Genomic DNA, 22,727 nt, shown 5'->3' with positions numbered 1-22,727 from the left:
ACACGTGATGATCTGGAAGCCTCCAGAGGCATCCAGCTCCTGTCAGTCACCACCAGATGAGGCCTCCGCAGAGAGAAACTCAATACTCTCCAGAGGGAAGGAGTTCATCTTTCAACGCACAGGAACCATAAACACTAAATACCTGTCACAACTCCCCAATGACTAATGCCGAACAGAGCTCAACTCACAGGAATGTGTTTTCACATTTTTAAACTCTCATTAAAAACACAAATTATCAAACAGAAATATGAATCGAAGAACTCATCCTCTGATGATAAAACATGAAAACATCAGGGACACAATGTGGTTTTTGTTTTCATGTAAAACATAAATTGTTCAGATCGTTTGAAGTGAGGTTCTGTGGCAAGATTATTAACAATTAGATTATTTATTATTGTAGATAACGCCTTGAACAAGTCGGTTTGGAGAAATACTTTCATTCGGACTAGAATGATGAGGATAGGGACGAAATGAATTGTGGCCACCTTAAAATAACTTCAGTCTCAAAGGTTGTTTTTCTTTGCCATTTCTGCGAATGCTATTTTATAAATTTTGCATTTTTCTCAATGTCACATTACAAGGACTTTTATCATTCATTCAAGCATTGTTAGTGGCAGCAGCAGCAAGCTGTAGCACTTCCGGTGCAACCTGGAAGGAATATCATATTATGTCAGCCAGAATAGCCATGTAATGTGAAATTGACCATGATATAAAGCTTTTAAAACAGTGTTCACCTGAATCTCTATGAAATTTTTGTTGTTCAAAACACTGTCTACAGCAGGTAAGATATTAGGTGTTTATAAACTGTCCAAATAAACCTCTTCCAACAGATCTGACCAACATGTAATGTAAATAAAAAGCAAGTTTCAGCCTGTTTTTGAGACTGGTATAACACATCTGAAGACCTCAAAGTTTTAGAAAAAAAAACAGCATTTCTCACTGAACATAACCCATATTTTCTCAAGAGGGTGAATATCTTTCTAAAAGAAAATACACTTGAGAGACTGAATTTTTCTTTTCAAATGATCAAACCATCTTTGTCAGAGTCTCTGAAAATTAATTTAATGTAACTCTAATAAAGAATAAAAACATTTGGTTTTGCACAGGAAGAAAATCTGTGGAACCTACAGACATTTTTACTGCAGCCGAAAACTGATTTAATCAAATCAAATCGGATTGTTAAGTTTAAAGGTGAGGATGTCGTGTTTATTTTACACGTTCTCACAGTTTAATCATCCTTTGCCTCAGGTACGTGACCATTCTAACCCTGGTGAGGGTGAGGACGGAGCAGAAGGGCCTCTACTCTGTCCTCATTACCAACGGAGACGACACAAAGCAAGTTGTCTTCGACCTGGAAGTCCAAGGTGAGAACATGTTCTCAGAAACTGTAACTCATCCCAATACTGAAGGGGTTTTTTTCTGTCAAATTCATGTCTAGCTCCTTAAAATTGCAGACAAGTTTTGTGTTTATAAGTCAGTAATGTTTAATATCCCCCGTTGTGTGCAGTTCCTGCTCAGATTAAAGACCTGACCGACCACCACCTGCCTGGGAAGAAACACTTGGTGACCTGCGTAGCCGAGGGGTTTCCAGCTCCAACCGTGCAGTGGTACAGCTGTGACAGCATGCTCAAGTACGTCAAAAAATCATCTGATCCTCGCTGAAGTGTCGCCCAGGAAACACTAGGGGGCTGACCACGCACGCAGATTTATTTCACTCTTTAATTCAGAGCATTTGCTTTGGCTTCGTTGCTCCTCTCCTGCAGCTGTTCTGATTTCTCTCATGTTTTAGGTGTAGCAACCAGTCAGCTGTGTGGCAGCCGCTAATCCCACAGGCGGAGGAGCTGAGCATCCACACCAACGTCACCTACAACAGCACACGTAAAATCAGCCAGGTGCGGAGCCAGGTGATCTTCCACAAACCTCAGCACGTCACAGTTCGCTGTGAGACCGTCAACCAAGCTGGGCTCGTCAGCAGAAGAGATGTCAAACTGGTGTCCAGCAGTAGGTGTCATGAAAAATGGCTCATTTGGAGGGGGGTTGAGTGGCTAATCATGTAAAAAATGCATCATGTTTTGCACACTATTTTACTATTTAATAAGAGACATGTGAAGATCATAAAAAACGTTTTACTGTTACATATCATTCAATCTTTCTGATAGTTTCTGTGTGTTGCAGCCTTGTTCTCCCAGGTGACAGTGTTGGCTGCTGTCTTAGCCCTGGTGGTCATCATCATCATGTCTATCACCATCCTCATCGCTGTGTGGAGGAAGGTACAGCTAACTTTAATTCATAAATGCAAAAATAACTAAAATGTTTTGTTCTTGTGTGTGATTTTTTTTTGCCCCCTTCTCTTTCTCTGTGCGCTCAGAAACCTCGCTATGAGATCAGGTGGAAGGTGATCGAGTCCGTGAGTCAGGACGGACACGAGTACATCTACGTGGATCCCATCCACCTGCCGTATGACCTGGCCTGGGAGATAGCCCGAGAAAACCTGGTTCTGGGTGAGTCCTCTCTCCATAATGCGGAGAATGAATTAATGCGAGCTGCTGGAGACGTGAGCTTTAATAATTTACACCCTTAACAAGAGAGTCGGACACTTAAACGCAAAAGAAAAATCCCAAAAAGACAATTTGTTTCTACGGGACATTTAAAAAACAAGGTTGGCTGAAGCACTTTACAAACAAACAGGAAAAATCATCAAGAAGTACAGTAAAATAAAATCTAAGAACAAAACAAATATATTATAAAATGGGTTAAAAACAGGTAAAAACAAGGAAACACCACAATCTTAAAGACCTGGAGGGACTCAAGCTGAACTGGAGCTGGCCCAAAGTTTAAAAAATACAGCCTTGTTTTTAACTTTTTTTAAGTTTAGCCCATCATTTGTGTTTTCGACAATTTTAAAATGAAAAAAAACAGCTAACACCCTTCAAACATTAGGGTACTTTCAGTTCTCAAATAACTTTTTCACCCCCCCATGATTTTAGGCTCGTTAGAGCTGTGGCTTTTCCACATTCTTGGACAGAAAAGATCCAGTGATGCAAAAACTTCATGAGGACTCTAATTGCTCAACCCTCATCCCAGCGATCAGCAGACATTAGCTCTTCTTTAGTTGCTGCCAAGCTTTCAGAAAATTAAAAATAATAAACGGAAACATGAGCAGGTCATGAGAAAAGAGCAAAGAAAAGCCTTTTATCTGTCAATGTAAACACGCAGAAAACTGCAACCTTGCTGAAACGTTACAGTGATCCTAGTTGTTTTTCTTGTAGTTTATTGTTTCGATATTTAGGTCAAACTTGTTTTGCTGTTGAGTCGTTTTCATGCTGCTGTACAAAACTATAAAACTCATTAATTACTGAAGACATCAGAACACCCAATGAAGCAAAATAAGTTTAGTTTTATTTAAAACAGCCTGATCAAAACATTCATGCAGTAAAACCAGTTTAGTGGGATAACAAGATTTATAAACCTTGACTTAAAGCTTTAAATTATTTAAAAATGTAACATTTCTTGAAAGACTGCATATGGCTGCTGCTTTTTCAGGTCATAGTTTAAAATTAAAATCATCTTATGTTGAGAAATTATGGAGTTATATCTGTTTTGATAAAATCTTGAAAATACGTTGCATAATTTCAGGTGATGTTGTGAGAGCTCACACAACCTGTTCGCACTCACAGTACGTGTTGTATCTCTGCTGCCACATCAAATTTTAGCTCCTTATTTACACCTTTTCTTAGATCTATTATCTGTGCCAGACATCTCAAACTGGGTCAAGTCTGAAAGTTAATGACTTGTAGATGTACATCCAGTTATAAGTTTCTAAAGGCTTCTCTAATATCTGTTCTCTGGTTCATGAGATATTTTGCTAACAGACACACAAACACACAGAAACAAGCATAAACAGGGAGAAAAGTGGACTATAATTACACCATTATTTGCATTTTAGTATCAATTACATCAAAAAATATAATTGTTTGTTGTCATCCCTTCTTATTTTGCTTGTTTTTATTATTTATGAGATAAATCATTTGTGTAATTATTAATTACAGCCCTGTGGTGTTCCAGGTCACTGGTTAGAACGTGTTTTTTTTTTGTTCTTCAGCTGCTGCTGTCTGAACCATCTGTCAGAAACAGACTCTTAGCTTGTTGCTCAGATGAGAACAGACACTTTAAACTGGATCCGTCCCCTGAAGGCTTCTGTGCTGCGGGTGCTTTGGGTTGTCAGCACACAGCCAGTGACAGAATACCTAATGAAGAGTTTGTTTTTTTTCCTCATTGGCCTCAGTCCCTGCTCACTTTTAGGCTTCTTTTTGAATTTTTCACACTAGTTATCATTCAACAGGAAACCTCTCAGACGCTGCTCAGTCAGACTTCACCTCAAGATAAATCATCATCTTCATGCTCTGCTATAAACAAGTTCTTAAAAGTCACGTTTTTTTTTTCTTTTTCGCTCCCTCTGCGTCCCACTGAGCTTGTTTTTGTGTTTCAGGTCGCACTCTTGGATCGGGAGCCTTTGGCAGGGTGGTCGAGGCGACTGCTTACGGTCTCACGCATTCCCAGTCCAGCACAAAGGTGGCAGTGAAAATGCTGAAATGTAAGACACACAACGTAAAAGAAAGCCATGTGCGTAGTTCGGGTGAACACTTGGAGACCCCCACGCAGCTGTCAAACAATATAAAACCGGTGCCATATTCTTGTGAGCTCAGAGAGAGAGCCGTAACCCGTTGAGCTTTAGTTTGACTGCCAATCTGATTCAGCTCGCAGGCCTTTGAGCTGTTTGGCACAAAATAACAAAAAAAACAACAAAAAACACAGTGCTTTGTGTTCTGTGTGTTCTCAGTCCTCCTGTTCTCATGTGTCATAACGCTCTGCTCTTCATACTTTCTGTTCCTTCCTCTCTGCTCTCGTCCAGCCACAGCCCGGAGGAGTGAGACTCAGGCCCTGATGTCGGAGCTGAAGATCATGAGTCACCTCGGCCCTCACCTCAACATCGTCAATCTGCTTGGAGCGTGCACCAAGCACGGTGAGCGTCTTTTCAGGCTGACACACAACCAGAGACGAAAATTTTATAAAGCAAGTTTGCTCCACAGAAAATGATCACAGAAAAAGTTTATTTGCAGTATTTTCAAAGAATTTATTCCCAGCACAGTTGTATTTAAGTCCTCATATATATTCCTCACTGTTTCTGTTGCCCAGGCCCTCTCTACCTGGTTACCGAGTACTGTCGCTACGGCGACCTGGTGGACTACCTGCACAGGAACAAGCACACCTTCCTGCAGTACTACGCCGAGAAGAACCAGGACGACGGTTGCCTCATTTCAAGAGGAAGCACCCCTCTCAGTCAGAGGAAAGGGTGAGAGGAGCAGGGATAATGCATTCAGAGCAACACAAAGGAGTATTCTGTCGAACGCAGGGGGTCAATCCTTGAAATCCCTGCCTTTGTGTTCCAACAAATGGCTGCAAATAGGCTGCTACGCTGATCCTGTGATGGGGATTGTTCCAGACGTTTCCTATGATCAGGAACTACAAAGGCAGATTGCGGTGTCAGTCAGTCATGCCTTCTTTTCACACTTCACGTGTCTTTGCAGCTATGTGTCCTTCGGGAGCGAGAGCGACGGAGGGTACATGGACATGAGCAAAGACGAGCCTTCGATCTACGTGCCCATGCAGGAGCAGTTAGACACCATCAAATACGCGGACATCCAGGCTTCTCCGTACGAGTCCCCCTACCAGCAGGACCTCTATCAGGAGCAAGGTTGGACCCTTAAACTTGTTGGAGACATCTTTTTACGTTCAGAGAACTCATGTAGAGGACTGAGAAGAATTAATGTTCTGGTTTAAATCAATTGAGCACAAATAATCAGGCATTATGAAACAGAAAAATGAGATACTTGTGAAGAATAGGCTGGGAGGTGATCCAGTACCCCTGTGTTTGATGTTCGTAGACACTAAACTCATCAGCATTTATTGATGAAAAAGTCAGCTTTTAATTAGTTAGCTAAAAACAGTTCACTTAATTTATACATAAATGAATGCATCTTTCATTTTGGTCTTTGACCTCTCCCGTCCTCTCCTGTTTGTCACCTGGTTCAGGCGGTATCAGGCTGGACCTGGTGATCAGTGACTCTTCCAGTCTCACCTACGATGATCTCCTGGGCTTCAGCTACCAGGTGGCGAAGGGAATGGAGTTCCTGGCCTCCAAGAATGTAGGATATTAAAATATTAAAACAGCTTACTAAAGCCTTTTTAAGTTTGGAAGGTAGTTAAAGTCTTGAACGTGGCCTGTGCTGATTCATTTTGACATTTCCACTGCAGTGCGTCCATCGGGATTTGGCTGCCAGGAATGTTTTGATCTGTGAGGGTAAGCTGGTGAAGATTTGCGACTTTGGCCTGGCCAGAGACATCATGCACGACTCCAACTACATCTCCAAAGGCAGTGTAAGAAGCACATCATTGAATTTTAACTTCACCGAGATATGGGAGTTCTGCAGGCCAATCACATGCTGCAAATAGGATCTAAGTAGATGTAAAATAATTGCAAATAAATGCAAACTGGAATCTTTCAGTCCTGCTGACGGTACAAAAAAAAGATCTTTATTATCTAAAATTGAATTATGTGTTTATCTCTTTCATATAGACCTTCCTGCCTCTGAAGTGGATGGCACCGGAGAGCATTTTCCATAATTTGTACACCACTCTGAGCGATGTGTGGTCTTACGGCATCCTTCTTTGGGAAATTTTCACCCTGGGTCAGTCTGAGCGGCACACGTAACCATACAGAAAAAAAGCAAAAACTTACAGACAAAACTCAAAGCTTTAGAGGTGACTCATTCGTGTCTTGCGGGGGATTCATGCTCGTTTCTCGGTCAGTTCTTTAAGTCACACAGACACTCCTGAACTAAACAAGACTGTGGAAAATTTGTAACCCCGTGTCTGACTGTTGGTTCATATCAGTCTGATTAAACACTAATATGGGGTCAAAAGCTTATTAGCCACAGACAAGCTTTGAAATCAGCATTTCCTTGCCTAGGGTATTGTAACTTTTTTTTTTATCGTCTTCCCATATATTTTTGAAGCTACCATGAAAACAAAGGAGACAGTTTGTTGGGTAAAAAAAACATACTCACAATCTCTCCTCTGTGACAAATAAAGATTCTCTGTGCTTCTACATCTGAATGTGACTTTTATCAGACCTTTTGGGTCCTTTTTTTTGTTGCAAATTTGTGTCAGAAAACCTTAATTTATTACACAACAAATTTGGTTCCAATAATGGTCGCTTTTGTTGGGGATTTTTTTTTAAAATTGGTATTTAACGGTATTCTGTGACCTCAGATTTTTGTGTATCCTAAGGCTAGATTTGCTGTGAACTAAAAACTAAAAGGTTTTGTCTGATGTTGTATCTAAGCATGTCAAATGTCTGAACCTCTCTCTGCAGGAGGAACCCCATACCCAGACTTGCCCATGAATGAAATCTTCTACAATGCTTTGAAGAGAGGCTACCGAATGGCCAAACCTGCTCACGCTTCTGATGAAATGTCAGTGTCCCTGGCACCTTTCTACAAGATGACAAGAATTAGAGATGAACTCATAGTTTTGGTGTTGCTTGTGTTGTAGTTATGAGATCATGAAGAAGTGCTGGGACGAAAAGTTTGAGAAGAGGCCTGAGTTCTCCCTCCTGGTGCACAATGTGGGGAACATGCTGATGGACAGCTATAAGAAGGTATTTGATTTATGCTAACCAATTTCCTGAATTTAATCACTATTTAAGCTATCAACTCCACACATTTCAGTTTCAAACTGAAAAAGCTCTTCTGATGTGAAGCAAAACGTTCAAAACTACCTAAAAGAAGTCCAGTTGGTTTGATTTTAAACTCTTACTCTACATTTTTTAGACTGTTTTCTCCAAAAACACAAAACTTTCTTGTCTACTTTTAAACTGGTCTTGATCAATATTTCTCCACCTTTTCTGAAACTGATTATCTACTGGATGACAAGTTTTTAGCTAATATCTCTGGTGCTAAAATTCTGTTTTGTGTCAAATTGTGTTGTTATTGGTACTTTTCCCAGAAACGATGAGAACAGGTTGTGTGTTTGTGACAGACTGCTGGTATCGATATCCTTAAAGATCCTGAGTTTATGAAAAGTTTATGTTAATTCGATTCAAAGTTAAGTCGCTTAACAAACCAACTAAAAACATACTGGACTGAAAATGAGTGAAAAAGCAGCTGAAGAAAATTTAAATAAAAGAAGTTTAGAAAGTCTGAAGAAATATTGATCAAGACCACCTGAAAAGATGACAAGTCTGTCTGCTTGGAAGAAAAATACAAAAAAATGAGTTATACTTCAGGACTTTTGCACAGTGATGTATATAAACTTGTACAATAAATCAAAAATTAGCATACTTTTATATATTAACTATATTACAAATTGTAGTTTTTTTCTGAATGCTAAAGATTACATAGTTTGATATCACTTCTTGTGTGTTTTATCTTTTCTCTGCATATTACAATCTCATTGTCATGCCACAGTCTTCTGATTATTCCTTTTTCTTTCACTGAAAACAGAGATACAACCAAGTGAATGAAAACTTCCTGAAGAGTGACCACCCTGCAGTGGCCCGCACCAAACCCCGGCTGTCCTCGCCCTTTCCTAACACCAACCCCGCACTCGGCTCTCCCCCTCCTCCCATCGCCCTCACCTCCTCCCCTCTGGTCCCTCCCAACCAGGGCCGGAGGCCTGGAGAGCGCAGGCCAGAGGCTGACACACAGGAAGTCATAAATTCGTTTAACGAGTACATCATTCCCATCCCGGACCCGAAGCCGGACGAAGGTTTCGCTGACGTGCCGTCAGAAAGTCCTGTAAGGTACGGAGCCAAGAGGTGGTCCAAAAACAAACGCTGCATAGGAGATGAAAATGTACCTGCTTCACCACAGCAGTTTTTTTTTCCCCCACCACACACCCACTCATCCAGATGTTGAGCTGGGACAGTGGACGTATTATGTAGGTGGATACAGAGATGTGTTTTTATAACTTAAACAAACACGTAGCCGAGCAACGACTTGAAAAAACAAATCCATTTTTAGCTGCATGAATTTTAGGAAGCATGTTATTACAACTTCAAACAGATGGGTTTTGTTATTCATTAAGCAAGGCCTTTAATTAGGACTGATACTGATACTTTTGGACAATTTAGTTATTATTTTGCTCAGACAAAGTTGAAGAGTTGTACTTTTAAATGTAACTGTATGACTGTAAAGTCTTTGCCCCTCTCATGAGAGATGAAGTGTTTGTACAGGGTTATATTTTAGTATTCCTTATTATCACTACCTTCTAACACAATCAGCCTAAAGTCCATAAAAATCCACTTTACAAAATAAAGGTAGTTTCATTCAGCAACAGGCATTTTCATTTTCTTTACAAAATATCTTTGACTACAGCTGTAAACATTAAATTATTGTGAAATGTGTATGATTAAGGAGGTGTAAACCTTTTCTAAATGATACAGTCAAAAAGAAGAAGGCCGTCGTCTTTAAATTCTGGGGTTTTACTTATCAGGACAAAATAAGAATGATCTATTACTCACCTGGTTTCAAAATTATTTAAATCTAAACTGAATTGTTCAAAAGCACACAATAGGTCCCTCCAAGTCATTATCTATTAAACAAAAATGAAGCCAAAACGAAACAGCTGTGAGTGAAAAAATAAATCCCCTCTTTCTGCTTCCATAGCAGCCAGGTGCTGCTGATCAGATGCGTTGAGTCACGGATCACCATCAGTGTGACCTCCTATATTAAACAGTCGACCCTGAAGTCCTCTGTGGACCAAAGGATACTAGAATAAAATGTGAGACCATCTGTCTGACAAGTAAAACCTGGATCAAACTGGGTCCTGAAGCAGGATCCAAACACAGCAGCAGATCTACAACAGAAGGGCTGGAAAAGAAAAAAATAAAGGTGTTGCAGCGGTTCAGTCAAAATCCAGACCTCAAACTGATTAAAATCTGTGGTGGGACCTTAAGAGAGCTGAGCAGAAACTAATGACCTCAAACCTTGATGAAGTGAAGCAATGTTGGAAAGAAGAGTGGGTAAAAATGGCTCTACAGGGCAGAAAACGACCACTGAAGGTATTTCTGCAAGCTACTGAATCATGTTTTTCAAACACAGCCTTTCCATTTTGGTTTCATTCTTGTTCAATAAACACTGATAAGGTGGAATCTGTTGTTGTACACTTGAGGTTAAATTTGAATAATTTTAGGATCCATTAAAGGCCTGATCACTTTTTATTGTCTTGCTGTAAAACCCTCGAAACAAAGAGAAGGTGGGCTTTTCTTTTTGACCATATTTGTCAGCCGTAGATTAATGCATCTGAAAGTATTTCTCTGATCTGTTTGGTCTGCATTTTTTCATTTCTTTTTCAAATTTCTGGGTTCTGCCCTCAGCTCTCTGGCTCTGGAGGAGGAAACCGATTCTGTGTCCCAGGACACAGCTGAAACTCTTCCAGAGGAGGACCGGCCGGAGGACACCAGCGAGAAAGACGCTCTGCTGGGCTTCACGGGGACGCCTGAGGTGGAGGACAGCTTCCTGTAGCCGCACGTAAGAACGGCGAGGAAACCAGAGCCACGTTTTTTGGGGCTAAAAAGGAAACCCAACTGAACTCAAGTGTAGCAAAACTGAGAAGAACTCTCTGTGTTTTCACTATAAGAACTCAAAAGGTTGCACCGCCTTTGAGTTTCTCTGAACTCCAAACAAATATAAATAATAAATATGGTACTCTCTGCCTTACACTTATGGAATAGCTATGACATGAATAAAATCACATTCCTTTATACAATCAGTTTAACCAAAGTAGTGACGCTTGTACTGCAGTTATTGTAGCCAGACTCTTACGAGGCCTTCTGCATCAATATTTTAATTATTCTAACAATATGTCCTTTTGGTTGATGTAACCCAGGGGTCTCCAATCCTGGTCCTCGAGGGCCACCATGCTGCATGTGTTACTTGTTTCTCTGCTCCAACACACCTGATTCAGTGGTTAAATCACCTCTTCATGTTCTGCAGAAGCCTGTTAATCACCCTTTGATTCAAATCAGGTGTGTTGGAGCAGAGAAACAAGTCAAACATGCAGGATAGTGGCCCTCGAGGACCAGGGTTAGAGACCACTGATGTAACCGAACACAAAAAAATTTTGAAAAACGGGTAAACTTTCATTGTTTTGTTTCACAATATAAAAATACAACAATTTAAGCAAACTTATACACAAGATAACAAAAGTACTGTTCAAATAAGGATAATGTCTTGCTTCATGGTAATCATAACATCTTACAAACTATAACACCATATCAAAAGTCAGTGACAGAGTTTTTGTTTTCTTTCTTTTTGTATTTACTCTGGGTACTATCTGCAGCCTTATTCTTTATATAATAAGTTGTTTTTTAAGAGTAATTGTTTAGACCTGAAATGCAGTCAGATTCCACATGCACTGTTTTTAAAATAAGAAGTCCTTGTCTTGTATTTTTTATTTTCCACTTATGTTTTTTTTTCTGAATCGTGAATAGATTTGGAATTTTATTCTTTTTGTGTATGCCTAACTTGTAGTTCTGTGCCAGATTTGCACTTTATTTAGGATAAAAACATCTTAAAGGTATGAAGTCTTTCTCTGTGAATGATAGAAAGTGAAAGCACAGAGCCACGAGAGCATAAATGTAGGCTTGTTAGTGGTTCCTAAGTCACATTTCTGTGAAGACAAGTGACTCTCTCAAGTAAAAATAATCCAAGCAGCATATCACTGCCTTAGCACAAGATGGCACACATGAGTGCCTTTGTACTGACAAATGTTTGTCTCGCAGCTATCTCTGAAGGGCTACTGTATCCCAACAGCTTAATGTGCAAATGTGACGCTTTTGTTGTTGCAGCTTTCACTTACATAATGTTTCATCTTTATTACTAAGTACACTGTTTAAAACAACACATGAATTATTTCCTGTTCAACTCGCCAGTGTAAAAAGCACAAGATCACCACGTCACCAGCTATGGTACCAAAGCTCTTCTTAACGTTTACAAATGTATTTTTTCATGTGTCTTTTTGTATTCTGTATATGTGTCAATAAAAGGGGATTATCACAGTATTTCAAGAAATTGGTAGTGTTTCATGTCAGGTCGGTGGCATTTCAAGCTCTTTTATTTCTGTGGTTTAAACAGCTCAGAATTAGAAACTAAAGGACTAAAAAAACAGATTTTTAAGCTACTGGATAAGAAGTATTATCCCTGATGTATAGAGCTCTTTGAACAACCTCAGTTTGGAGAAACAGAGTTTATTTCTGACGGATTAATGAGTAACGTTGAGTCAGGTTTGGCTAAGACTGAAGTGGATTGTTGATGTCTTAAAACGACTCCAGCATCAAGAATTTCACACAACTTTGCAAACCTTTACATTGCCGTCAGGTATACTCCACATTGTTATCATGGCAGAAATATTATGATATAAAATGCCACCAAAGTCTTCCTAAATAGCTATGTAAAGTGAAACTGTCAGCAGTGAAAAGGTTCATAAACAATCAACCCAAACCCAAGAATCCTGGTAAAACTTTTGAACGTTTTTATTTTAAAACAGCAAAATTAAACTTCAATCTTGACATTGTTCAGATTAACCTTCAGCTCGTTTATCTGATCAGAAATAAACTCTGTTTGTCCAAACTCAAGCCTTTCAAAGAGCCGTCTACAACAGGTAAGATGTTAATTGTTCATAACCTTTCCACCGAACTCCACTTCTAAAAATCTGAGCTGCAGCTTTAAGACAAACGTGGCAAATCTATCAAATGTTTTCAAATATATCTAGATGGTAATTTTTTCTGTAACTTAGCTGAAGCTATGATATGAATAAAGACATTTTATTTACTGCACATTGTATTACCTCTGAGTTCTTCTGCTACTCCTTTGGCAGATTTTAAAGAACCATTTGAGAATCATTCCCGTTTCCCCAGTTTAAAAAAGCCCGACAGCCACAGTTCGGCACTGATGTAGGTGATTATACAGGTGATTGTTCCCACCGCTCGGCCCTTTTCCCTGATAAATTTGGACCGGCTCATTAATTTGTCGAGGATGATGAGCTGAACCGCCTTTCCTCCCCGCCTTCCTTGACACACAGTTCCCTCCACCCTTTGCTCGCTGATGTTTGCTGTGGGACTTTTCTGTGGCGGGGAGATGGTAAACAAGCAGAAAGGAGGATAAGAACAGAGACAAACAGTTAAGACGAGAAGGGACTCCTGTGTCAGCTCTGGATGCTGGGAACTTCCAAACCCACTGAAGACATCTGAGGTGAGAACATTCAAAACTTAATTAGTGCTTCTTCTAAAATAAACAATCCAGCTGCAGATTTAGGGAAAAAAGGTAACAAATCTGAGAAGTAACTCTTTCTCGTGGGCAGAGCTGCTCTGACTGGTCAGAAAGGAGAAGTAAAAGATGGGATGGAGAGATAGCACAACTTCTTAGGCAGTGTTTCCATCTCTCCCTCCAACAACACAAGCCAAATGAAGTGTTTCATGGCACACACACATATTTTTCTCTTCAACCTGCAGGTTTGGAGTTGATCCAGGATGCAGTGCTACATCCCGCTGTTGCTGGGGATCGTGGCCTCTGCTGCTTCAGGTAAGACGGGACGATCGCTGCCATCGTATTTCTTTGTCGTATTTGTTAGATATTAATGTCTTTTTAAATCTTGTTTGCCATCTTTTGTGGGTTTAAATGAGTCATGAGTAACACAGTGAATCTGTACAGTTGTATAAAGTTAAATTACTTCAGCTGTAATGCATTTTCTCTGCATCACACTGCTGATTCAAATACATATATAACACTCTCAGATATTCCAATGATGTTAAATCTCTTCTGTGTGAGGATTTAACAGTTTAATTGCAGATTTTATGGTACAAACTCACAACCAGTAATCATCAGGAAAATTTGCAAAAGCATGAGCTGTTTGTGATGCTGTTTTTGAGATAGTTTTTGTCTATTTTTTTTTTCTTTTTTCTGTGTTTTAAATCAGCTCTGAGCATCTCATTTTGAATTACATTTGAACAACATTTGGCGTTTGATTCGATCATGCTGAATGAATTTGTTGTGCTGTCCTTTATGAGCTATAATTGAGGCCGTTTTCAGTCTTTGATGAATGGTCCATTCAGACAAATGACAGGGAGGAAGGTAAAAGTTTACAGAAACTCCGGAGGTTCACGAGGAACTGCTGATTGGTATGAAACCGATTTGATTCCCAGTTTCTCTCAGATAATACTGCGGCGGATAGAAAAATGCTGAATCTGGAATCTCAGTTCTCCTTCGAGATTCAAAACACACAACGATCCAAAAAGCTTTTAATCGAAACCTTTATAACCTTACTGAAAGCAGAGGCAACGCTTGATGAAAGCTTCAGATAAGAAAGGATTTAATCTAAGTCCCTTCAGCATCAGGACTTTTCAAATCTGAAGAATTTCCACGCTTGTCTGCAGAGTCTACACAATTCATACCAAATCCATCAAAGGAGCACTGTTCTTCGTCACAAAAAATTATTTTTCTTGAGGGTTAGAATCCTTTTTACAAGTTTCTCCTTCACACGTCTGAATATATTACTCTCATTTCCACGTCTGAATTTCTTGAAAGCGTTTCTTGTTTCATTTTATTTGTTTTTTTCGGTGTTGATCACAATGACCTACATATAAATACAACAGCAACAGATCTGAAACTTTCCAGAAATAGTTTTTGTAGCTATCTCTGCTGAGATGGTTACTGTCTGAAAAGCAGAAGTGAGAATGATTGCGAAATGCTTTCTGATTTTATGAAATTGCTTCCAAAATAAATCTGAACTATCAATCGAGTGAGATGGCAAAAAGAATGTTAAGATAAAAGGTGGGTTTCTGTAGATGTCCAGAAAATGTCTTATTTTATTGATGTGTCCTTTTCTTTTCAGTCAAATGGAGGCATCCGGTGATTATATTAAATTCTGAGTCGGTGGGGGGCTCTGAGGTGGTGGTCAGGCCCGGGAGCCCCCTGATACTGAGGTGTGAGGGCGACAGGCCTGTGTACTGGCACCCCAGACTAAAAAAACACAAGCGACACGTATCTAAGGGAATCGGGAATGTCCGCACTTTAAAGGTGGACCATCCCACGGCAGAATTCACAGGAACGTATATGTGCTCTTACACGGCTGAATCCAAGGGCAGTAACCTGACCTCCTCAGTACACGTGTATGTGAAAGGTGAGCTGAGCTAAATGAAACCAAACTCCTATTGTTGAATGGGACTTTTACCCATATCAGCTCATTGTTCTCCCTCTTTTAGATCCGCAACGTGTGTTCTGGACCAGCAGCACTTCCCTGCGAGTGGTGAGGAAGGAGGGTGAGGAGTACATGCTGCCCTGCCTCTTGACGGACCCATCAGCCACAGAGCTGGGGCTCCGCATGGACAACGGCACCTCCATCCCGCCTGGAATGAACTTCACGGTGGACAGGCATCGAGGCATTCTCATCCACAGCCTCCACCCCAGCTTCAACGCCGACTACGTCTGCACAGCCAAGGTCAACGGGGTAGAAAAGACCTCTAAGGCTTTTTCCATCAACATCATTCAAAGTAAGACAAACTCGTGCTCTAAAACCTGCATAGACTCTCCTGAGAATCTGCACCTCTTTTTTAACATGTTTTCTTCTTGCTCCCAGAGCTCCGTTTCCCTCCGTATGTCTTCTTGGAGATGGATGAGTATGTGCGCATCGTTGGGGAGGAACTCAAGATCCGCTGCAAAACACACAATCCCAACTTCAACTACAATGTCACGTGGAAGTACACCACTAAGTCGGTCAGTGCAGGGCAAAATTAAAACTTGACTGTGGCACTTATCTGGACTTTGGCTCAGTTTTGATCTCATGTTCTTAGACACCAACGATAGAGGAGTTGGTTCGCTCCAATGGGGAGAATCGCCTGGATATACAGAGCATACTGACCATTGCTGCTGTGGACCTGGCAGACACAGGAAACATCTCCTGCATTGGTACCAACGAAGCCGGGGCGAACAGTACAACTACGTATCTGCTGGTTGTGGGTAAGCCACGGAATAACAGCCACACCTGCCGTGTTTGACACGGATAATTGGCGAGAAATCAGTCGGGACAAAAGCTCCAATCATGTCTTTCAAACAGACAAGCCCTACATCAGGTTGTTGCCCCAGCTCTCACCAGAAGTGACCCACCGAGGTCTTTCAATAGAGGTGAACGAGGGTGAAGATCTGGAGCTGAACGTGCTCATCGAAGCCTACCCTCACATCATTGAGCACAGCTGGCACACCCCGACATCTTCCAGCACATCCACTCAGGATCACAAGTTCATCAGATACAACAACAGGTGAACAAAGCTCAGTGATCAAACTACCAACAGTTTTAGACCGTTCTGCAAAAAGAGGAAGCTGTTGAAAAAGTGCTGTTGGTGCATTTTGTGTGAATTTGACCAGAAAGGTCATTGTATCTCCTCTCAGGCCGTAAAACTGCAAGAGGGAAGAGAACTGTTCTGTTTTTAATTTGTACATGATGATACATAGGAACTGTCTGAAGTCAAACCACACAGTTAGTCACTTCTTATACAATAGACATTCCTCTTTTTTTCCTCTTTTTTTTGTTGTGTTAGATACCATGCCAGCCTGCAGCTGAAGAGACTGAACATACAGGAGCAGGGCCAGTACACTTTCTATGCCAGGAGTGTTTTGGCCAATGCATCCATCTCATTTCAAGTCCAAATGTATCGTAAGTGACACAAATCGAGTCCTACAGCAAAACTCTTCTGTAGCTTTTAATGTCAGCTCATTCAAGTTGAGTTTCTCTGTTTTTATGTGCAACAGAGAGACCCGTTGCTGTTGTGAGATGGGAAAATGTAACCACGCTGACGTGCACCTCATTTGGCTATCCGGCTCCGAGAATCATCTGGTACCAGTGTCTCGGAATACGACCAACGTCAGTACAACTTGGCTGTAAAATTCACCTAAAGTGTATTTTTAAGAACAAGCATGATCAAATGTTCAACACGACTGCTCCTGTAAGCCCTTTTTTTCTTTAAATGTGTGTCTTTTTTGATGAGACAGGTGCAATGAAAACACCTCAGGGCTGCAGTTGGCCATCCCCCTCCAAGCTTCCACGGTGGAGGTCCAGAGGGAGGAGAACGGAGCTGTGGAGGTGGAGAGCATCCTCACTGTGGGAGTGTCCAACCAGAGGATGACCGTGGAATGTGTGGCTTTCAATCTTGCTGGCGTCAGCAGAGATACGTTTGCCATGGAGGTTTCTGGTGAGCGTTTGACATTTTGTTTGTCACAAAGTCTGTCTATTCGAGTCGAAGCACTCATGAAGGGTTTTGTCTAATTGGACAGACAAGCTCTTTACTACCGTCCTGAGCGGATCTGCAGGAATTCTGGCAATCCTCCTGGTGCTGCTGGTTTTTCTGTTGTACAAATATAAGCAGGTAAAATTCAGTCAGAACAGAATTACTAGTTCATTAAGAAGTAAAACGAACAATTGTTTTAATTGTTTTAATTGATTTAAGACGCCACCTTTCAGAAACCCAGGTACGAAATCCGCTGGAAGATCATTGAGGCAAGAGATGGCAACAACTACACCTTCATCGACCCCACTCAGCTGCCCTACAACGAGAAGTGGGAGTTCCCCAGAGACAAACTCAAACTAGGTTACAAATTCTTCAAAAGCTCATTTTATTGCAGACATAAAAAAAAGTTTTACTGAGATCTAAAAACCTAGTTTCGGTGTATTTTTGTGCCTTCTAACAGGAAAGATCCTCGGTGCAGGTGCGTTCGGAAAGGTTGTTGAAGCCACAGCTTACGGTTTGGGAAAAGAGGACAATGTGATGCGTGTGGCTGTGAAAATGCTAAAAGGTAAATTAATATGAGAGATTATCGGTTAGTCTGAGATACGAGCATCAAAACACAATTTCACACAGCTGTGTTAGTGTTAGATGAGTTTGGCAACAGTCTCTTCTGTGTTTTTGCAGCCAGCGCTCATTCCGATGAGAGGGAGGCTCTGATGTCTGAGCTGAAGATCCTGAGCCACCTTGGACACCACAAAAACATTGTCAATCTACTCGGGGCCTGCACTTATGGAGGTCAGACAGTAAAACTTGTTCAGTTCTTGCCAAATCGGCTGTTGTTAAGTAACTCCGACAAAGAAACACATTTCAAGAGTTGTAACGTGGCGCACTTCCTCATCAGGACCCGTGCTTGTGATCACCGAGTACTGCAGCTTTGGCGACCTCCTGAACTTCCTTCGCCAGAAGGCAGAGACGTTTGTAAACTCTGTGATGAATTTTCCAGACGTCGAGGGGAACTCTAACGACTACAAGAACGTCTGCAATCAGAGGCAGTTCATCAGGAGGTGCGCCGACAAACGTGCATCCCAATGACTGGGGATGAAAGAAACATATCCACTCACTGTGATCTTTTTATTTTTTATTTTTTGTCATGTAACAGTGACAGTGGGATTTCCAGCACTGCATCAAGCAGTTACCTGGAGATGAGACTCAGCCAGCCGCCAAACACAGAACCAGGTAAACTCATCAGTAAAGATTCGATTGCACGTGAGCAGCACAGACTAAAACTGCAAGCCACTTTTTTTTCCGGGTAATGTATTTTCCTGATTCATAGAATCTGAGTGCGAGGGGACCGGTGACTGGCCGCTGGATATAGACGACCTGCTGAGATTCTCCCTTCAAGTAGCTCAGGGCCTTGACTTTTTGGCTGCCAAAAATGTAAGGAAATACATCTCTGCGAGGACACTCAAAACCTGTAATACAAAACACAACCGTGCTAGTAAAAAACAGGAGCTGCTTTGTTATTCCTTGAAAGGGCGCACAATGAGTCTAGATGTTTGAAGATACAAACATGTTTCTATGAAAGTGTGTTTTTGTAAGGAGCATGTGAAATGTTGGCTGTGAAATCTCTCTGGGGATTTTCTGTTCGACCTATAATCATTTACTTGTTGTAACAGTCTGAGGTTGCGTTTGATCATAACATAACAGGGCTGAATTTATACAGATATTTTCTTTTTTCTTTCATCCTGCTAGACTTACGACTGCAGACAAACGTAATGGTTGTGTCTGTGCTCAGTGTATTCACAGGGATGTTGCTGCCAGGAACGTTCTGCTAACCAGCCGCAGAGAGGCGAAGATCTGTGACTTTGGCTTGGCTAGAGACATCATGAATGACTCCAACTATGTGGTGAAGGGCAACGTAAGCGCTCGAGTAACAGCCGACTGTTTGTCGTGTGACACGAGTTGCAGGTGAATTGAAACCCCTCTTTTTGTTTGTGATCGAAGGCCCGTCTGCCGGTGAAGTGGATGGCTCCGGAGAGCATCTTCGACTGTGTCTACACTGTCCAGAGCGACGTCTGGTCCTACGGCATCCTCTTATGGGAGATTTTCTCTCTAGGTTGGAGCGTTCGCATGCCCTTGTTTCCATTTCTTTATTTGCCTGCAAAAACGTCAACTTTTAATTCTTTGTTAGGCCAGAGCCCTTACCCGAGCATGGCTGTGGACTCGAGGTTCTACAAGATGGTGAAGTGTGGCTATCAGATGTCCCAACCGGACTTTGCTCCACTTGAAATGTAAGCAAAAGATTCTGCTTGTTTTCCAGTGCGTGTTACACTCTACATCACCCAGCCAATGGTGAAGCTCTGCTTAGCAACGCTTTATATCAGATGAGTATTAGCATGGTATCAAGTGACTGTCAGCAGGGTTTTGACAGTTAATTCAGACGTAAAAGCTGCTTTTTTAGTATCTTAGCTCATCAGTGTGCAAGCAGTGGAGGTAATACTGATGTGGTTACACTTCCATGTCACTGATGAAACAACATACAGTGACTTTTAGCTGATAATATTTAAAGCTGGTGATTAATTCAAAGTTTATTAAAACTTCAGAGAAATGAAGCAGCCTACTGTCCAAATGTTTATCCCAGCCAAACAAAGAACCCTTTATCGTTCGGCTCCTTCTGCGGTCCTCCAGCTTATCTCACATCTTAAATTACTGACACATGAGGGAACCTCAAGAAGCACTACCATTACCACAGATTTTAATAATTTCTCATTTCTCCAGTACAAACTCAACGAGCTCAAGGGCCGAACTGAGAAAAAGGGAGAAAATTAAGTGTTCCTCCCAGTATCTCAGGGGGGTCTGCGACATCTGTGTGCACCGATTTAGCACGGCCGTCACACCACCCAGAATTAACCGTGCCTTGGAAATGGAAGGGACTAAATCTGAGTCAGGGCCTAATCATCTGTTGTCCTGCTGTGAGTCAGGCCTCAGTTCTGCCTGTTAGCCACATGATCTCCAAGCTAGGAAGCCGTGTAACTCCTATTTCATGGAAGCAAAAGGAGACTTGAGGGCTAGCGGTCCTTATGAACAACCCTCTCTTCTCGAACTGCGTCACAACCTCAATAAGCCTCTCAATACTTGTTTAATTTGGTTCATAAAGTTGCCTGATTTTGTTTACCCGAGTCGATCAGTTTAAACTGAGCCTTTTTTTTTATCATTCCAGGTACGCCATCATGAAGATGTGCTGGACTCTGGAGCCAACGAAGCGCCCGACATTTAGCAAAATCAGTCAGATGATAGAACGGCTACTCGGGGACCAACTTGAGCAGGAACAGGTGAGCGAGCATGACGCAGCATTCTGGTTTCATCAAAGCTAACCGAGGACATGAAACATGTGATGTTCCAAACAAGATGTCCTGGGGGAAAATCGTGGTTCCTTTTATTTAATTCTCCAAAAGAAACAACCGGTTCTACTGAGTGACCTTACCAATGAAATCAATTGGATTTTTTGTGCTTTGTGTCGTTGCCAAAAGGTAAAACAATCTTTAAAAAGCAGCACTTTGTCTCTGCCCCAACTAAAACACGGACTCGTCACAGATGTTTTAAAAGAGCTCGCCGCACTCATCGGGCCACCGTATTTGGCTCAAACAGAAGTTTTCTGTTCAAATGTAAACACCCTAATGATCCCCCTTCTCAGGTAATCTACCAGAACATGAAGCAGGAGGTCAGCGAGGGCGATGAGGACGACAAGGCCAAGTGCCCCTGTGACCAGTCTTGTGACCACGAGGAAGAGCAGCAGCCTCTGATGAAGACCAACAACAACTATCAGTTCTGTTGAAAGCCCCAAACAGCAACGTATTAGCAAACCAATCACTTATCAGTAGAGTACCAGGAAAGCGAAAAACACTTGTGGCCGAAGCACTTTGCGAAGCTGCAAGCTGTTGTTGCCCTTTCAGCTATTTTTCGCCTGCTTGCCCAGACAGACAAGCAGCTGCAGCGAGGCATGTGACTCGCTTCTGTGCAGACCGTGACTAGAATCTGCCACGTCTACTCCTGCTGCAGACACAAAAGGAGGAAATATGTCAACACCATCACGCCATCATTCAAAGCTCTATCTTATTGTGTTCATAAGTCCCTCTGGTGGGTGTTTCATGTCCTCTTTCCTGAAAATGTTAGCTAATGTACTTAATGTTTATTACAGCTTTTTTAATGCATATTACTGCCTTCTACTTATTGATTTTTGTGGGAGCTTAAGTCAGCAGGATCACTTCCTTCTCATAATTCTATTGCATGCACTTTTACTCAGAGGAAACGCTCAATCGAGTCACAGCCACTGAATTAAAACTACTTGATCCATTATTCGCTCCACTTATATTAGCTTTTGTTCCCTAAAAGTGACCATTTGAAGTGCAAATGTCTGTAAACTCCTGATTTCAACATGCAGCTGAAGTAAAAAAGGAAAAGACTGGCCGTGTTGTTCGGCCCTTTTTGCTTCAGTCACGGCTGTATGACAGGCCGTGACCGTCTTCGGTCAGCGACATGTGATTGTTCCGCTTCATTTTAATTCATTTACCGGTGTTCAGCGCGGTTTCGGAGCAGGGTCCGTTCTGGACCAGACGTAGAATGTTTCATGTTCGACAATGTGAACCTTTTCTTTGTTTCTTCAAGTCACAATTTCATCTTCTCATTCCCAGTAGCGCTTAGGTGAGTGTTACACTGTCTGTATGTAGCAGAAAGCATTCACTGCCGACTGTATGATGATGTTAGACTGACCTATAAGCTATGTTTGAAATACAGACACAAGTTAGATGTCTCATAGTGTACATACATCTATCAAAAATCATCTTTATTTTCACTGAAATTATTTAGATTGTAGTTTATCGATGTTTCTTTGTTTTTTTGTGCAAATCGATGCAAAATCAGCAAACAAAATCACTGTAAAACTTCCGATATGTTGAATAAAGCTTTACCAATAAAAGTCTAGTTTGTGGTTTATAGTTTATATGTTTCCATAGTACTGAATAAAGCATTAGAAGTTTTTTTTGTTTTGTTTTTAATGTGTCCTCCCTGTGTTGATAGAAACTATGTGGTCTTTGTGTTCTCGCCTCACTTCCTGTTTTCTACTGGATATCATCCAATCTGCATTTTGTCTGGAACATTTCCCACAGCGTGGCTTAATATTGCACAAGTCTGAAATCTCTGTAGGGAAGTATTAACCTCTCTGTCGATCCAAAGGTTTCTGCTCCTTTGTGAAGTTTAAGTGAGATCATTTTAAAGACAGGACTGTTTACAGACGCCAAAATTAAATCTTGTCTGAATCTTTGTTGCCTCAAACTAAATGAATACTGAATTTGACATTAATTCAGTGCTTCATTATTACATCATGCGCAAT

The 22,727-nt window shown here is 41.3% G+C and overlaps 2 protein-coding genes across 4 annotated transcripts in view; both read left to right on the top strand.

Annotated features, from left to right (window-relative positions):
* Window positions 1-12,124, top strand: part of pdgfrb (platelet-derived growth factor receptor, beta polypeptide) — a 37,428-nt gene extending 25,304 nt beyond the window's left edge. For 2 of the 3 annotated variants that reach the window (XM_017424098.3, XM_017424096.3), the window contains exons 8-23: window positions 1,249-1,364; window positions 1,508-1,631; window positions 1,790-2,001; window positions 2,176-2,270; window positions 2,369-2,501; window positions 4,490-4,594; window positions 4,913-5,023; window positions 5,197-5,353; window positions 5,589-5,755; window positions 6,094-6,206; window positions 6,316-6,438; window positions 6,638-6,749; window positions 7,436-7,535; window positions 7,615-7,720; window positions 8,565-8,863; window positions 10,439-12,124. In XM_017424098.3, coding sequence (XP_017279587.1) covers window positions 1,249-1,364; window positions 1,508-1,631; window positions 1,790-2,001; window positions 2,176-2,270; window positions 2,369-2,501; window positions 4,490-4,594; window positions 4,913-5,023; window positions 5,197-5,353; window positions 5,589-5,755; window positions 6,094-6,206; window positions 6,316-6,438; window positions 6,638-6,749; window positions 7,436-7,535; window positions 7,615-7,720; window positions 8,565-8,863; window positions 10,439-10,586 — 2,221 coding nt within the window. In that variant the 3' untranslated portion in view covers window positions 10,587-12,124. The remainder of the gene's footprint in view (window positions 1-1,248; window positions 1,365-1,507; window positions 1,632-1,789; window positions 2,002-2,175; window positions 2,271-2,368; window positions 2,502-4,489; window positions 4,595-4,912; window positions 5,024-5,196; window positions 5,354-5,588; window positions 5,756-6,093; window positions 6,207-6,315; window positions 6,439-6,637; window positions 6,750-7,435; window positions 7,536-7,614; window positions 7,721-8,564; window positions 8,864-10,438) is intronic. The other variant, XM_037977608.1, reaches the window with a different exon arrangement.
* A 1,029-nt stretch (window positions 12,125-13,153) lies between these two features.
* Window positions 13,154-22,325, top strand: csf1ra (colony stimulating factor 1 receptor, a). The gene is made up of 22 exons (XM_017424099.3): window positions 13,154-13,313; window positions 13,574-13,643; window positions 14,953-15,240; window positions 15,323-15,610; window positions 15,697-15,833; window positions 15,911-16,076; window positions 16,174-16,375; window positions 16,655-16,770; window positions 16,866-16,977; window positions 17,106-17,305; window positions 17,388-17,479; window positions 17,575-17,701; window positions 17,802-17,906; window positions 18,023-18,133; window positions 18,240-18,402; window positions 18,498-18,574; window positions 18,672-18,775; window positions 19,134-19,256; window positions 19,343-19,454; window positions 19,530-19,629; window positions 20,559-20,670; window positions 21,033-22,325. The coding sequence occupies exons 2-22, from the start codon at window positions 13,592-13,594 to the stop codon at window positions 21,171-21,173; spliced, it is 2,928 nt and encodes a 975-aa protein (XP_017279588.1). The 5' UTR covers window positions 13,154-13,313; window positions 13,574-13,591; the 3' UTR covers window positions 21,174-22,325.
* Window positions 22,326-22,727: the final 402 nt, after the last annotated feature.

The sequence above is a fragment of the Kryptolebias marmoratus genome, linkage group LG9 (assembly GCF_001649575.2).
Source record: "Kryptolebias marmoratus isolate JLee-2015 linkage group LG9, ASM164957v2, whole genome shotgun sequence".
NCBI classification, from domain to species: Eukaryota; Metazoa; Chordata; class Actinopteri; order Cyprinodontiformes; family Rivulidae; genus Kryptolebias; species Kryptolebias marmoratus.
The sequence above is the reverse complement of the archived record's forward strand: the minus strand, read 5'-3'. Positions and strand labels throughout refer to the sequence as shown.